Source organism: Podarcis vaucheri, assembly GCF_965113315.1.
Source record: "Podarcis vaucheri genome assembly, chromosome: 2".
NCBI classification, from domain to species: Eukaryota; Metazoa; Chordata; class Lepidosauria; order Squamata; family Lacertidae; genus Podarcis; species Podarcis vaucheri.
Window position 1 is genome coordinate 54,785,826 of NC_138760.1, and position 15,738 is coordinate 54,801,563.

Sequence of the window (15,738 nt, forward strand, 5' to 3'; positions counted from 1 at the left end):
ATACACCACTTTGTGCAATACATTGTATGTAGCAGAATACAAAATAATATAATATAGCATCATCGATTTGTATAGCATGAATTAAGTCACAGAGCATGCCCCTTTAAAAGTGCTTTGAACTGTCCCCAAATAAAAAGACATATTAAACATAGAAAGACATAACGGCTCCATTTACTGTCACGTATCATGCCTTTTTTGGAAATATGTTGCCTGCTGTTGTTTTTGCCAAAAAAGCAAACATAAAATGGCATTAGACACACAATGTAACTAAAAATTCTGTTTATGTGATTAAAAAGAGGAAGTGTTTCGATCAGGAACAGTTGCACGCACACTTCTAAGTATTTATGCTTAGAGTCTTGTAAATGCCCGATTAAAATTAACACCACAGTAACTTACTAAAATTGCACACATAGTTCAAGAAGTAAAATCTGTTAAGTTATTAAATGCCAGCACTTATTGTGCATTAGATACATTAAGAGCAACAGAAACTGCTATAAACAGCAGCTGTAATATGAGAAAAGATAAATTAAGAGATATTTTAAGTTTATAAGTGAAGCTCTGTGGATATTAATTTCCATAATGCCCTGCTGTTAAAATACAGAAAACTGCTAAAAATGTAATACTTCTTGTCACTCCAGCTGGCAAAGACCATAATAGGACCTTTTGGCATTAAAAAGGCTGAAGTCTCAGCAGGAGAAATCTGTATTGTTCAATTAAAAGTTCTTCTGCGTGATGAAAACTTGCATATTGTTGAGCAGATTGTACAATCTCATACACAAAATCTGGCTCTGTAAAGGGTATTGCCGCATCAAGTAGAACTCACATGCAAAACAGGCCATGAAGTCAGGATCAACAGCTCCAATTTACGTCAACAAAGCCACATTAGTTTGGCCCAGAAGGAGGAGCTAAACTTTGAAATGGGAAAAGCAGCCCTCTCTATCTTGGGATGGGAAAGGTTACCTCTACGCCAACTCTTTGAGACTAAACCATGATGCTACATGCAGATTGATAGCAAAACAAATTGAGTTCAGCAACACTGCAGATTTGAGGGGAAGTGAAGAGCCTGTCAAGCCGTTCATTTTTTTAGCTGTTTTAATTCCAATATATGGTGGTCTCCTAGATATTTTTTTTAACCCAAATCAAATCAGGACATGCAGCACACTTAACTGGGACATGTGGATTATCATAATGAAAGTAATACAGTCAAGAAGGAATGGAAGTACTTGAATGAAAGACAAGGTTCTAATGTAAAAATTTGGCTGTGTCTAGAATGACCTCTTGAATGGAAAAGGGGAAACATACATAGATATGTATATTTATTAAGATGAAAATAATACTGAAATACAGATAAAATATGAAATGTGAAAGAAGTGTTGTGAGTGATGGAAGTCTATTATTACTATTATTTTGTAAAATAGTATTTATTGTATTGAAATATTATACTTTTCTTTATTCTTTTACTGACTACTTTTCTTTGCATTTCTTTTTCTTCTCTATTTTTTTCATTTTTTATATTGTTCTTTATGTATGGTTTGGTACTGATGTATTTCATGTGCAATAAAATTTTTTACATTTTAAAAAAGAAAGAAATTCCACAAATTTTAATGGAATTAATGGTGAGTTAAATGAAATCTACATTCTTTTTCTCGAAATTTGTACTTCTTGCTTCAGGTCCTACCCTCTGGAGGAAGAAGTCTGCTCCATTATCTACACAACAGCCCTTCATGTATCTGAAAGTGGCTATCATAGAACCGCTTAAACATCTCTTTTCCAGACAAAGACACCAAACTCTTTCAATCTCTCTGCGTAGGACTTGGTCTCCAGGCCCTTCACCATCTTTGCCACCCTTCTCTGGACATGTTCATTTGTCAATATCCCTAAATTGCTGTGCCCAGAACGAGACACCGTATTCCAGGTAATGTCTGGACAAAGCAGAATAGTGCAACCTACAACTATTTTCAACCCCTTTTGAAGAAGGGGAACATGTCTCCCTACCTACTTTCTTGCTCACTCGAATGATTCCTAATTGTGCCTTCAATATCTCTCTTTTAAAATTTTCTTCTCCTCCAATATGTTCTAGCCATGGGATTGTACCTGGTATTTCTCTATACTAGTAGAAATCAGAACAGCTGACTATGTTCAGCTTTCCCTTTCCTCGGTCTCATGAATCCCTAATTTGTGTTTTTTTTTTAATTATGCAAGATTATCCTCCCTCCAAAACAAAACAAAACCCCTCATTGCAACTGAACATGTACATTCCCAATCCAGTATTTAAACAGCTCCACCACCACTAACACGTGATGGAAATAAATATTTAATTTAAAAGTGGCAGGGAAAGGTTTTTTTATCTCATTCTCATTTGCTTATATTTTACATACCTAACCTGCAAGAACTTGGAAACAACCAACTGATTTTATTTCTGCAAAGACATTTGGGTCATGAACAATAAAAAGTGCAAAGAAACTCTATCCTTGTAGAATTGTTTACTTTATGCATTATGTAATAGCAGTTAACTGGCAAAGAAAAAAGACTACTTACAAAATGTCCTGTAACCTGCTCTGATTACCCTGCAGCCATCATCCATTGGTTTTCTTAATAGAAGGGCCACTGCTTTATTTACCAAAGGAATGTCTGAGAAGTTGATTAAGTATCCAGGTTGTTTTATACACTATGAATGACACAACCAGAACCCTCAGTTATGAAACAGCTAACAGCATGTTCTTTCCATTGTTTACAGTCCTAGTAAAAGCACTTATGATTGGCTTTAAACAGCAGAAAGTTTTGACCATATTCTTATCAACAGGTTAGAACAGGACACATTTTTTCCCCCAGTAACTTATTGGACAGATCAAGGGGTAAGTCAGCAAGCAACTGCTCTTCCCTGAATTGTGCAGAATGATTAGTTGAAACTACAAATTTGATCAAATGGCACAAGCTTAGATCTTAAGGTAAGTGAATGGAACGAAAGTTACCTATTCCATCTTCCGCCTTGTTACTGCCTGGGCCCCCTAAAAAGCCTCTTCACAGTATCTGGGGATCCTCCTGAATAATGTGAGAGCCTGCTGAGGGAGGGGAGAATCACCTCATATTGGGTAGATTTCCACTCAATCTTAAAATATTCTCTCCTTCCCCAGCAGCCCTCAGTACCTCATCCACTTTGTTCATAAGGGGCTCCTGACCCTCTGTAGATAAGCAAAATAGGACAGAAAACCTTCCTTCCATTAACTTCCTGTTGTTTAGGATCCAAACCATATTTATTATTTCAAGGCGGGGGGGGGGGGACCACCCAGAAAGGCAGCACTATTTTTATACGCCAAAGTGGGCTTCAAGGTGAGGTGAAAATTGGGGACATGAAAACACTAAAAGGAGAAGGGGGTGTGACTATGAGGCACATCTGGTGTTAAAGAGTATTTGTTCTGCTTGTCTGTCATGAGAGCTCGTAGACATAATAATCCACCTTGCTTCTTACCTTAATGTTGTGTACAACAGAGCAAAATTAAAGCATCAAAACTTATTGTATGATCCCACACCATATGAATAAAATAATTAGCCCTTTACTTCTGTGCGAGTGTATGCCCAGCATCATCTCTCTCACACATAAGTCTGCTATAACCTGAATTTGGCTAATATTCACCATTCACGTTTTAGTGAAATTAGGTTTCGGAAGCGCAGAGCCCATGCTTCCCGTGAGCACACAATGCATATTCCACAGCTTGGTGCACACTATGGAAGAGGAATTGTTCCTCCCCCTTTTTAAGGTACTCCCCTCGGTCTAGGGATTCTCTCACAGAGGGACTGCACTGAGCCAGCAGCACTTGGATGCCAATTTCCCCATAATCCTTGTGAACCTCCTTGAGCGTGTGGATCCCTGCTGTATCTAAGAACTGCACCGCACAGCAGTCAATCACTATAGTGTGAAACTCCAGTGGGTGAGCAACAAGCTGTACTGAGACCTCTGCCCGGTTTCCGTTGGCATTGACCATTTTCTCACTAAGCTTTCGCTTTTCCGCTTTTCTCTTTGCTGCCAACTCCCACAGAGGGTTGACTCCAGTCTGCTTGTACAGCATGGACTTGAAGCTCTCTTTGTTAGCGTAGTAGATGGGTGCTTCAAAACGGAAAACCCTGATCCCTGGTTTCATCTGAAGGTTCCTATATTCAGGAAGGGGTTCATAGACTTCAGATTCTGGCACCCAGCCCAGTAAGTGCCCTTCTGGTCTCTGCGTCCTCACAATGACACACAGCATTGAAAAGCAGACCCCAATCAGAAGGCCAAGTTCAGTACTTATCAGTGCTGAAGATAACATGGTGACGAACCAGATCAATGTGTCCACTTTGCTTAACCGCCACATTTTGGGCAGGTCACTGAATTTCCGCAAGGCTCCTCTGAGATTGACAATGGTAATGACCCCTAGCACACATTTCTGGAGGGAATAGAACAGGGGAGCAATCACAAGGAGGACTAACAAGATGACCAAGGCAGTCACCACACCGGAGATCTGAGTCCTGCAGCCTGTCGACTCTTTGACAAGTGTCTTGGCAAGGGCTGCGCTAGTAGTGAAACAATGGAAGAAAGAAGGGATGATGTTGCAGAAACCAATGGCATACATTTCCTGGTTGGGTTTAACTGTGTAGCCATGCTTCTTGGCAAACATCTCAGAGAGAGAAACTGTGATGGCAAAGCCAATAATGGCTATGGCCATTGCATCCAGAGCCACACTGGGAATCAGACTCCAGTCTGGCGATTGCGGTGGCAAAAACCCAGTAGGAATATGCCCAGAAACACTGGAGCCATACTTCTCTTTTAGCTTCCCAAAATGAGATGCCAGTGTGGCTACCACCAACACCACCAACTCAGTGGGCATGGGCGCCTTAAGTTTGGATTTGTATCGCTCGTTCAGCTCTTTAGTTGGGATAAGAACAAGAAGGCACAAGCAGCTGGTGATGAGATCGCAGAAGTTGGTCTTGTGGATGTTTCTGAATATGTTCATCCAAGTGGTTATCAAGGAACCAATGCCGTTGCTACGGGGAATGTCTAAGCCCAAGAGGTATTTGGCTTGTGAGGTAAGAATGGTGAAGGAAGCACCTGTAACAAATCCGCTGAGCAAGGAATCAGAGAGGTACACAGAGACAAAACCCACTTGGAAGAAGCCCATGGCAACCTGAAAAGAAATGCACAAAAGATCAGAAGACAATTTTGCAACACAGGATGGAAGCGTATGACTAGACAATGCATACATTATTTCAGATGGAAGTATCAGTTCATAACTATCAGTCATGGTGGGGGACCGGTTAAAATCGGTTTGTGTTTGTTTCAAGTTCTTTACAGAATTTCTTTCTCTTTTTGGCTTTTGTTTATTAACCTTTTTGGATTTGCAGGTTTTCCTCTCTCCAATATTTTATTTAAAAATTTCAAAACAGCACCATGTTTATGGGGCAAGTGTACACATATAGGTATGCACATGTGCATATTAAATTGGGGCTGATGATTTTCTTGTAAGGAATGCATTTTATATTATTTAGTTATGTGGGTCTTTACAGTGTTATTAAATATTAATCTGAGTTGTCTGATGCCACAACAAAGTTTTGACTCTTGTGATGAGTTGGCTGGATCAAGCCTGTGTTAGATCTGGGGATTTGTGGTGGTTAACCAATGTAATGAAATAGTCTGGGTATGTGGGTTGGTTGGGGCCTATGCTTCCATTTTAGGATAACCACTGCTAAACATTACAGCCAGATCCCAAACTGTGGTTAATCTTAAATTTGGTTTGTTGAAACAAGTCAGCTTCTTAACTATAGTTTGAAGTTGCCTTGTTTCAACAAACCATAATCAAAATTTGTCAGTTTGTTTAGTTCATACAACACAGTAACCTCCAGTTAAACTAAAAACGGAAGAAAATCTTTCAAGCTCCTCTTCTCAGTCACAGGTGGGGGCAGTATTTAAGCCCCAAAGTAGCAACTTTTCATTTCCCATCAACTACAGTTCAGCATTACATCTGAACCAACCCATCAAGGTAAAGAGCTAAATGGGGATTGGAATCTAACCATTTTCTTGCAAAAACAAAATTCCAAATCACCATGTATATGCTTAATTATGAGGCTGCATTGAAACTTTGGTACCAGTCTGTCACCAACCTCGTCTTGGAAGGCAATGAGAGGAAAACTACAAGAAGCCTATAAAACAGATGCCCTTTGGATTGTCACCTCTTACCTGGTAAATGCCAGCAACAAAAGTCACCGTGGCTCCAACGCTAATTGCATAGCAACTTCTGTCACATAACAAATGTGATGTCTCATTCGCAGTCAAAGGCCCCAGTGTGCTGTTATTTACGGAAAGATGCATGTCTGAGTTATAACTACTAGGAACGTTTGGTGCCAAATCATACCCAGCTCTCTGTACTTCACGGTCCACTACTTCTCCTATCATCAGGCACAGTACACCAAAAATGCCGACAGAGATGTGACGGGAAGTTCCAAACAGGAAATAAATGAGGCTTGCAAAGAACGACGTATAAAGGCCATAGATAGGTTCTTGGCCAGCCAGCAGAGAATAGGCAATGGACTGCGGAACCAGCAAGATCCCCACAATCAAGCCAGACATTAAATCTCCCAAGATGTTCTCTTTCAGGTTGTACTTGGGGAGCCATTTCAGCACTGGGAGGAAGCTGAAGAGCAGGTCTTTGGCAGTAGCTGGGGTGCAGGTGCATTTTTTCTTCACTTTCTTCAGCACGTGTGCCTTGATGTCTGTGCTCTTTTCTATACGTTCTAGGCAGATCGTGCGACGGCTGTTTGGTGGGCCATCATTTACTTCTGCCATCTCAAACCCTGAATGGACATGATTGGCTTCTGCTGCCATCTTCAGGGCTCACTAGAATGGTGGGGAAACAGAAGGAAAAGAAGACAGAATTATTTTTTGAACCGACATACAGATTTCAAACTTATTAAAGCAAACACAAGTTATCTGAAAAAACTAACAACTTGCCAAAGAAAAGCAACAACACCCTAGCCTGCGTCAGAAGTAGAAGCAGCAGCTCTAAGCCTAAACAGTTCCATTGATACACAGGAGACATGAGAGTCTCCTATGGAAGCAGACTTTGCCACTGACTTCAGTGCTGGGGCCAGGTACATGTGTACAGTGGGCGAAGGCAGCAACAGAGACATCTAGTGTTAGAAATTCCCCAGGTGCCAGGCACATTTTGCAACTGGTGCAGGTCCAATTGCAACCACATGGAGATCTCTGCATGCCAGATTGGTGACTGACATCTCCATCTGGCTGGCCCTTCCAGCTTTCTTAAGCAGGTAAGCAGAATAGCTTATTTATTGCATTTATATCCCACCTTGTCAGTTTTGTCTCTTGCTTCTATGGAGTTCAGGCTAGCATACATAGAATACTCTCATTTTGATCCTCAAATGAGGTAGGTTAGGAAAAGAGCCACTGATTGTTCCAAAGCCATTCAGAAACAGAGCCAAGTTTTGGGTTTCCAAAACGAACACTATGCAACACTGGTAGGAAGAAGAACCCCCCCCCCAATCAATTTATGCAGCTGAAATTAAACGACTTTAAAACAAGATTTGTATTGGATTTAAAGGTTATGACTGACACCTTAAATCCAGCTTTGTAAAAGAGTTCACAATCCCAAAACCAAGGCTTCAGTGTCGAACATACCTGTCCTGTCTCCATGGTCATTTTTTCCTACCCATCTTGCTCCCTGTCCTTCTCTTTCCTTACCCATACACCTCTCTGTTAGAAAAGCAAAGGTATAGTATAGGCTACAGCTCAGCTCAAAGGACATTTGAGCCACTTCACACACCAAAGGGAATAGGGTAGCTTCAGTATAAAGCCCTATATTTCAGGGGCTGTGGAGAGGGAGTAAGAAAGAACAAGTCACTGAGACAAATATCAGGGGGCTGAAAAGTATGACCCTTGACTCAGTTCTCACTGGGTCAAGAAGATGAAGTTAGTGGCCAGCTTCTCAAGCATCCTTCATAACCACGTTTGCTCACTGCCCTTCTCAGCAAGACCAAATGACATGACAAGAGACCTCAAGAAAACAACACCATTTTAAGAAAGAATATTAAAGGAATAGTAGCAGAGTGAGAGTAAAAGGAAGACTGAACTTTGGAACTATTGGCAGACGTTCTTTGCAATATTTGCACTAAGTCAAGCCTTACAATGCTCTTATATTGTGATATGTGAGTCACCCAAAGGCTTTAAAAAGCCCTCATGTCCAGGATGGAAGAGAGTCAAAGTAAACTGAAAATGTATAGTACTGGCCAAATCAGATACAGGTAAATGAGTGTCTTCCCACTTTCCTTTCCCTGCAGCAGATCCTTGCGTTTTGTCAAAGGCTGCTTCTAAAGTTTCCTTAAGAATAAGGAGCATATAGTCCACTGTATGACCGTTATCAATTACATTTATATTCCACCTTTACTGAAAGGCATTCAAGATGGTGTACAAGTTCTCCCCCCTCCCATTTCCCCCTTACAACAACTCTGTGAGGTAAGCTAGGCTGAGAATTTAATTACTGGCCCAATGAACTTCACAGAAGAGTGGGGATTTGAACCCAGGTCTCCCTTGGTCATAGTTCAGCACTCTAAACACTTCAGCTCTCCCAATCCAGAGGTAATGTGGTACTCTCTGAATGCACAGTGGTGCTTCCAAAAGTGATCTCTAGCATTATTGATTCAAACCTCTGGATCTGACTCCACATCTCCACAATATGTTTAGCAATAAATCATATATGTTACATTTAGGAAGCTCACTAACATGGGCATTCATAATCGAAGACCTCTTTAAATATGAAGTAATCGTCAGTGTGGCTTCTCAGCCTGGAAGCTATGATTAATTCCAACCAGAGTGCCTGTATTAAAGAGCCTTTATTCTAGCTTAGTGTCCTTGAATGCACATACAGCAAAACAGCTGTATATTCATCCAACAAATGTTGAAGAGTGTCTAGACTGCAGTAACAGACTTCTGTCCTAAGGGGGGGCCGGGCGGAAAGGCTTGTGAGAAAGCTGCCTGGCAATGAAGTTGGCTTGCTCACATTACACTTCAGTATGTACCAGTACGCTTTCATTTTGTAGAGAAAGTATTTTTTTGGACAAGCAGTTATAGTTTATAACTGTACTTTCTCTACAGTATACAAACTATCTTACAGCTTTTGTCGGTAACTTTTAATTCCTAAAGATATGTTAAGTTTAGCTAAAATTTTCACCCTTAAAATTTGCCCTGAGTAGCCTGAGCAATGTTAGCAGGAAAACACCAGGACTAAGATGTCCATGTGATGAGTCAAGAACCTGACCTGGAAGTGCTTTTTCCCAAGAAAGGGCATCATTTTGCCTAAATGCGAGAAAGCTTTTTGAAAAACCACTACTCCTTCTTAAAATGGCCAGTTTATTTTTCATTTTCATCAATTTAGGTATCTGGAATACATAATACTTTTTTAAAAAGCATAAGGCAACAAGAAAAAAAAGGTGTAATGTTATTTCATTTCTGTAGATTTGTTTAAGGGCTTTGGTGACCCTAGACAAAAAAGTTCCAGTTTTTTTCACATTCCCACCACAAATGTATAAATTTTCCTTTCTCTCTCTTACAATGTGAGCATCTACCATCACCTCTTTCCTCAGTTTTGTGAGATTTCCATTTGCCCAATGCCACCGGAAATCCACTCTAACACAATTTCCTCTTTAGTTAGTAGCTAAATATGCTGCATATCTATGTTCCATTTCTTTTTAAAGGCTATTTCTGTTTCTTTCGGTTTATACAATGTCTTTCTCTATTGGAGCAGAATCACAAACCTCCTGTTTCAATGTGTACTATTGTCACAGTTCACCTGCACTTGTAAGAGGACTGAATGAACACAGTCAGTTCAAGATTACTCATCTGAAGCATAATCTGATTATTTAATTTCTACACCACTTGATATATTTAAAAATATCTCTAAGCAATGTACTGAAAACTGAAGCAGCAAAAGACAACTTAAACAAAAATATTACAAAAAACACACGATTACATATAAAAATGCTAATTGATACAAGGTTACAAATGTATATAAATAAATAGAAATTCATTTTCCTTCTAACACATCTTCCCTCTTAGTCTCTGGGTTCTCACCCAGGGTCCAACAAACTATCAGCTCAGCCACAAAAGTCTCACAATGAGAAGAGTTCCTGGAAACAGGGGGAATCACCCTAGTCTCTCACTCTAGACTTGTTTTTATGGGCAAGCCCAAGGTGGATGGTAATTCCTCCGGCTGCCTACAGCTCTGTCTCATTTAACTGCATTCTCCATACCCGGCCAGTACCAGGTGCAGCAGGTTTGCTGCGATTCCCAGAGAGTCCAAAGGATGGGGATAGGGGCACCCTCCACTCATAGGTCTTTCTTCACCCTCTGTCCTCTCCTCCTCCTCCTCCAGCTCCTTGAGTCTGGGTCAAAATAACACTAAAATGTCTAACGGATCCACTGACCTGGTAACTATTCAAAGCAGAGGGCCAAGTTCACATAAGCAGCTACCTGCAACAATTTTCATGCTCAGATCAAGGCCTAGTTGAAGGAAAGCATATGACCTTCACAAGCAGCCTAGCTAGGGCTTCTCTCATCTGTGACAGTTATATTGCAGAGACAGCCTCAGTGTTGCATATTACCTGACAAAGAAATGTGGGACATCCCACATCTGAATCACAAGCATAGTGGAAATGTGCAACTTCCTGCTTCACACATGAGCACTGCTCCAAGGATATTTGTGCAAGTTTATGTAATTCTAGGGGTTACCTACTTTTGGCTGATAAAAAAATGCTGCTGCATGAGATGAAGTACAGGGGAGCAATCAAAAAGCATGAGAGCAACCCTGTTGTATCAGATTAAATACCCATTTAGTTCAGCATCCTGTTCTCACAGTGGCCAACTAGATGCCCACGGGAAACCTACAAGCAGGACATGAAAGCAGCAGCCCGCTCCCCATTTTTGATTCCCGAAGAATTGGTATTCAGAAGCATATTGAATCCAATACCGGAGGCAGTACACAGGCATCTTTACTCACAGACCTCATTGACAGCCTTATCTTCCATGACTTTGTCCAATCTTTTAAAGTCATCCAAGTTGATGGCCATCATCACTACATCTCATGGGAGTTATCCCCATAGTTTAAACTATGCGCTTAGTGAATAAGCACTTTCTTTTGCCTGCCCTGAATCTTTCAACATTCAGCTTTATTCTAACATTACGAGACAGGGATAAAAGCTTATCTCTAACTAATTTCTCAATGCTATATGTAATTTTAACCACCTGTATCATATCCCCCAACAACTGGCCTTGTTTCCATATGAAAAGCCCTAAATGTTGTAACCTTTCTTTATAGCGGAATTGCTCCAGTCCCTTAATCATTTTGGTTACCTTTTCTGAACCATTTCCAGCTCATTTTGAGGGATAGCTCTGTATCAGGGTGGGGAATCTCTTCCAGCTACTGAACTGGACCCTGGCTCTGCTGCCCCAAATTGGACTACTATGACAGGTGGACAGGGCAATGATGTCAGAAATCCCATTTTTCTATTGCTTGAATTCAAGCCACACTGCAAATAAAGATTAATGTGACGCTTGAAGTCAATGCCAATCAGCCGGTCACTACAGTTCAAGCCCTGCTTTCTGCAGGGGGAGGCTACTGATAGTTACATGGGGGAGGCTACTGATAGTTACTGTATAAAAGCTAACACAATGTCATGTCACACATTTATTCTTTTACTGTAAACTACCATGGAGAAATGTTGATAGCCTTTAGTGTCCTCATAACATGTAGTTTGGACCCCAGAATTCATGGCTTGCCTATGACCATTCAACAAGTTCATGAGTGAATGAATCTACATTTGTACCTGACTGCCAGATTAATGTTTACGATTATGACCATATCACCAGTGACACCAGGTGTAAATCAAATAGCAACACAAGCCCATAGAAATAAGACAAAGACTCCTATAGATTTAACACTAGGGTTCCATACCTCCTGTTAACTAAACCTCTGTGCTTGACTGCATCCCTTTACTTTTGATCTTCTGCTAACACTGGAAATCCTCTTTTTCTGACATTAGTTTGATCTCTTTTATTTTATTATTCCTACAACACTTCCTCACTAAAAGACCCACATGTACCTTGGCTTTTCCAAGGTAAATGTTATTGTTCTTCCCTTCCTCTTTTAGACTGCAACCCTGCAGGCAGGATCTACCTTTTATTCTTACCTACCTATACAGACCTTGCTCAGTTCTTAGGACCTTCAGAAATAAATAACAAAGCTTCCAAAATCTGTATTTCAGATTTGATAACAAAGGCTTGGCTTACTAAGTCAATTTCCCTTAATACAAGCATTCATAGTCTGCCTTGGGCATCATGTGCCTGAAATTATGCATGGAAAATGTTAACATGAATAGGGCTATACACAGAATGCAGCGGGCTGCAGTTCTTTTTCTGTGACCACAGTATTTGTTGCAACCACGATGCTTATGGAAATTGCTGCAGTCCGATCCATGTACAAATATTTATCCACACAAGCTGCATTCCAAGGCTGGACAGTGACTGCTTTTGTATGGAGAAAACTGACTTTATGAATCAACCCTAAAATGTTGGATGTAAAAACACCTGGATATAATAATGGGGGATCACACATATCCAAATACCCATGTTTATAACTGAAGCTTAACATCTTCTTCCAAAGACTCTGTGAATCACTCTCTCCACAAGAAGAGAAAGAACACTAACACTGTGATCAGAAGCAAACGTTCACAGGTAAATCACACATTCCAGAAGGTAGCAGTAAGTTACAACAGGTCCATTCTTTTTTCGCCAGACCAGGCCCTTGGCTTCTACTACACGTCATATGATAACTAAAACCACACTTTCATTATTTAAAAAAGTATGCATCCTCTGGGGTGATGTTATCCAAACTTTCCTTCAGAGTCCCATGTATTATAGGATTAGATTCCAAACTTGTCACTCCTGTTTAAAAGATGCTCAACTATTTTATATTCAAACAGATCAGTACTGTACCTTCCACAGCCGTTCTTTCCCCCTGCACAAAGGTCACATCAATCTCAATCCGATTTCTGAAATGTTCCTTCTTGTCTGCCTTGAGAATCTACTTGAAACCTTTATCTTTCTCTCCCATTACTGAATTGTGCATGTATTGCAATTTCATGACTTGTTTCAAACATTTACAAGGAAATGGGAAAAGCAGCAACTTCTGTGGCTGATGCTTTTTGCCCCACTTCCTACCTTGACATCCAAATTGGGAAATCTGTGACCATTCTTGCCCCGCTACAGGTGAGATGTGTGACTCTGAATCCCACTTTGAACACTATATATTAGAGAGGGTGGGGAAAGAAGCACTATTGATTTACCTGAGCTTACTTTTGGAGGGTGTGAGAGATTATACAGGGCAAACATTCCAGTGAAGTGGGTGTGTTATTCCAATTCTGAATGGATGATAGACCCAGATATTTCAAAACCTTTTCCTTCACAATCAGGTTCCCTTTTAGCCTTTTAAATATATATATATATATATATATATATATATATATATATATATACACACACACACACACACACATATATATATATATACACACAATAAGCAGTATATAAATTTTCTTAAATAAAATAAATGAATAATATTAAACGTTAGCCACTCAAACTCTCTCTACTGAGGGAGGAGAACCGCCAAAAACACAACGACAATAATGAAGGCCAAGGGTGCTAAGTGTTTAACTGCATAAATTCGGTTTAAACAGCAGCAGCTGAATAGAAAGATGCTTTGTTACGACTGGAACACTCCCGAGTTTTTAGACGAATATGAAGCGAAGCAAAGAAGACGAGGCAGCAGATTATCTTACTCCAAAGCCTCCCCAAAGTGCTCAGAAGACCCTCACCAAACTCAGCCCCCGGAGAGGGTGGGCTGTGGATGCGCAAGAAGATCCTTTCAAGCAAGAAGACACGACCCCCGAGTTGTCTCCTGCTGCCCCACTCCAGACCGCCCCTTCCCAACCGAGATACCCTCCGAGGAGAAACGCACACGCTTCAAGAGCGCTCTTCTTCCGCCCCCTCCAGCCGCCTTTCCTCTCTCTGCGCTCCTCTCCACGCGGGAGCCTCAGCTCAGCTCGCGGCAGTGGCGGCGGCGCGCGACTCTCGCGGCGGCCTCCTCGCTTCCAAGAAGCGGCGGCGGGACTTGCTCGGAGTTCCTGCCAGCGAGCGGCCCGGGGAAGGAGGAGGAGGAGGAGAGAGGGAGGGAGGTCCCGCCCGCGCCCTGCGAGGCCGCCGCCCCCCTCGGCCGCCAGCTCAGCGACCTTGCAGAGAGCGGCCCAAGGCTCCGGTCAGGCCTCTTGTGACGCCCGCCGCGGCCCGCCTGCTGAGAAACCTGAGCAGGGAGGCGCTCTCCCTGTCCGGGCGGGAAGCAAGAAGACGCGGCGAATCTCTTTGGGTGCCTTCAGCCCCCCTCCCCCTGCCCCCGGCGAGGCCTTATTAAGAGAGCCATGTGCTTTTAGCTCAGCCTTAAGCGGGCTTACTCGGGAGTAAGTGACCTGACACGCCTTGCGACTTGACAGACGTTGCGAGCTCTCTCGCAGAGCAGTCCCGTTTAACTTTATGCCGAACGGCCCGCGTTGCTTGGCATGTGACCTATATAGTATTAAGACTTCAGAGCGCAGCATGCATCATCAAATAATTTCAGAGTTGTATATCCAAATTCAATTTACGGTACTTCTTTTAGCCAGGTCACTGTTGTACCCATTTCATATATGGGCTTCTGAGGTTGGCAGAACCAGGGGGCGGAAATGGGACTTGAGCCCATATAGGCCGACTCTGTTATCACTATGTACACATACACGTGCTTATAATTTGGGATCATTTGCAGCAGGCTTGCACAATTTGTGGAGCATATTTGAGCATTGACAGAGGCTCACTAAAGGTTTGGTGAAGCTGTTTCTGCCTGCCTGGGACGGGGGGGGGGTGGGGAGAGGGGTGAGGTCGGGGCGGAATCAGCCATCTGGCAGCCCATAATATTTCATTGTTGCTTGTCTGGCTTGTTGTATCATGAGTTGTATAGGGCCGACTGAAATGCTTTGCAGATTTATATGGTCAAGCTTTGAACAAATGTTAAGACCTACTTGACTAGGCAGCACAGTGCAGTCTCAGTGCTGTAGCCTCAAGTGCTTAGTGCAGTGTTTCTCAAACATGGAAGGAGTCCGTCTTAAATTACAGCTATAAACAGCCAAAGGTGAGGATGCGCCCCAAAGTGTGGATCATGACTCCGCAGGGATTATTGAGAGGAAAGACTGGAGATGCAAAGTGGCAACCTCTGCAGACTTGGTTGTTTCAGGATGGCGATGAATAATGGCATGAGGTACATAAGATGCGAATAAGGACTAGTTCACACACATGAGCTGATTATTTTCCTCACCTCTATGCAAATCACGTGCAGGAAAACCTTGGAGTGAACCAGCTACACACTGGGGCTGTAAACAAATATGGTGTACTGCAGCCACCTATCTCTTGAGAGAATGCCACCGAAATTGAGTCAAAACACAGTGGAGCACATGAGTTGCCTGGGTAGCATGTGGCACTTCCATGCCTTTCTTCCTCTTCTTTTACAGCACAGCATCAGAATACTGGGAAGTGTTCCCACATTTCTGGGCAAACAGGCAAATTATCCCTGTCTTCCTGGCAGGGTGGATTTGATTTAAATCAAATTGAATCACTAGTCG

General features: G+C 41.9%; 2 protein-coding genes across 6 annotated transcripts in view; both read right to left on the reverse strand.

Moving 5' to 3' along the window:
* The window catches only part of LOC309527000 (sulfate transporter-like), a gene marked incomplete at its 5' end in the record, with an annotated part of 26,610 nt that extends 21,493 nt beyond the window's left edge, over nucleotides 1–5,117 (reverse strand). Inside the window, one exon of one of the 2 annotated variants that reach the window (XM_082213418.1) lies at nucleotides 5,084–5,117. Of the gene's footprint in view, nucleotides 1–2,538; nucleotides 2,671–5,083 lie in introns of those variants that run through there. The other variant, XM_082213417.1, reaches the window with a different exon arrangement.
* On the reverse strand, nucleotides 2,829–14,420 carry SLC26A2 (solute carrier family 26 member 2). 4 transcript variants are annotated; one of them, XM_082213421.1, is made up of 4 exons: nucleotides 14,052–14,420; nucleotides 13,381–13,455; nucleotides 6,209–6,865; nucleotides 2,829–5,159 (listed from the first exon to the last, which is right to left on the reverse strand). In XM_082213421.1, exons 3-4 carry the CDS (start codon nucleotides 6,851–6,853, stop codon nucleotides 3,654–3,656), a joined length of 2,151 nt encoding a protein of 716 aa, XP_082069547.1. In that variant the 5' UTR covers nucleotides 6,854–6,865; nucleotides 13,381–13,455; nucleotides 14,052–14,420; the 3' UTR covers nucleotides 2,829–3,653. The 4 variants fall into 4 exon arrangements, with proteins under 4 accessions (XP_082069547.1, XP_082069545.1, XP_082069546.1 ...); XM_082213419.1 differs by lacking the exon at nucleotides 13,381–13,455 and having other exon boundaries at nucleotides 14,052–14,419; XM_082213420.1 differs by lacking the exons at nucleotides 13,381–13,455; nucleotides 14,052–14,420 and adding an exon at nucleotides 7,335–7,721.
* Between the last annotated feature and the right edge of the window lie 1,318 nt (nucleotides 14,421–15,738).

Coding starts and splice junctions, on each gene's coding strand:
- SLC26A2 (XM_082213421.1), bottom strand. CDS start 6,853: ATGGCAGCAGAAGCCAATCATGTCCATTCAGGGTTTGAGATGGCAGAA. Junction 5,160..6,208: donor TTGTTGCTGGCATTTACCAG/GTAAGAGGTGAC, acceptor ATTTCTTTTCAG/GTTGCCATGGGCTTCTTCCA.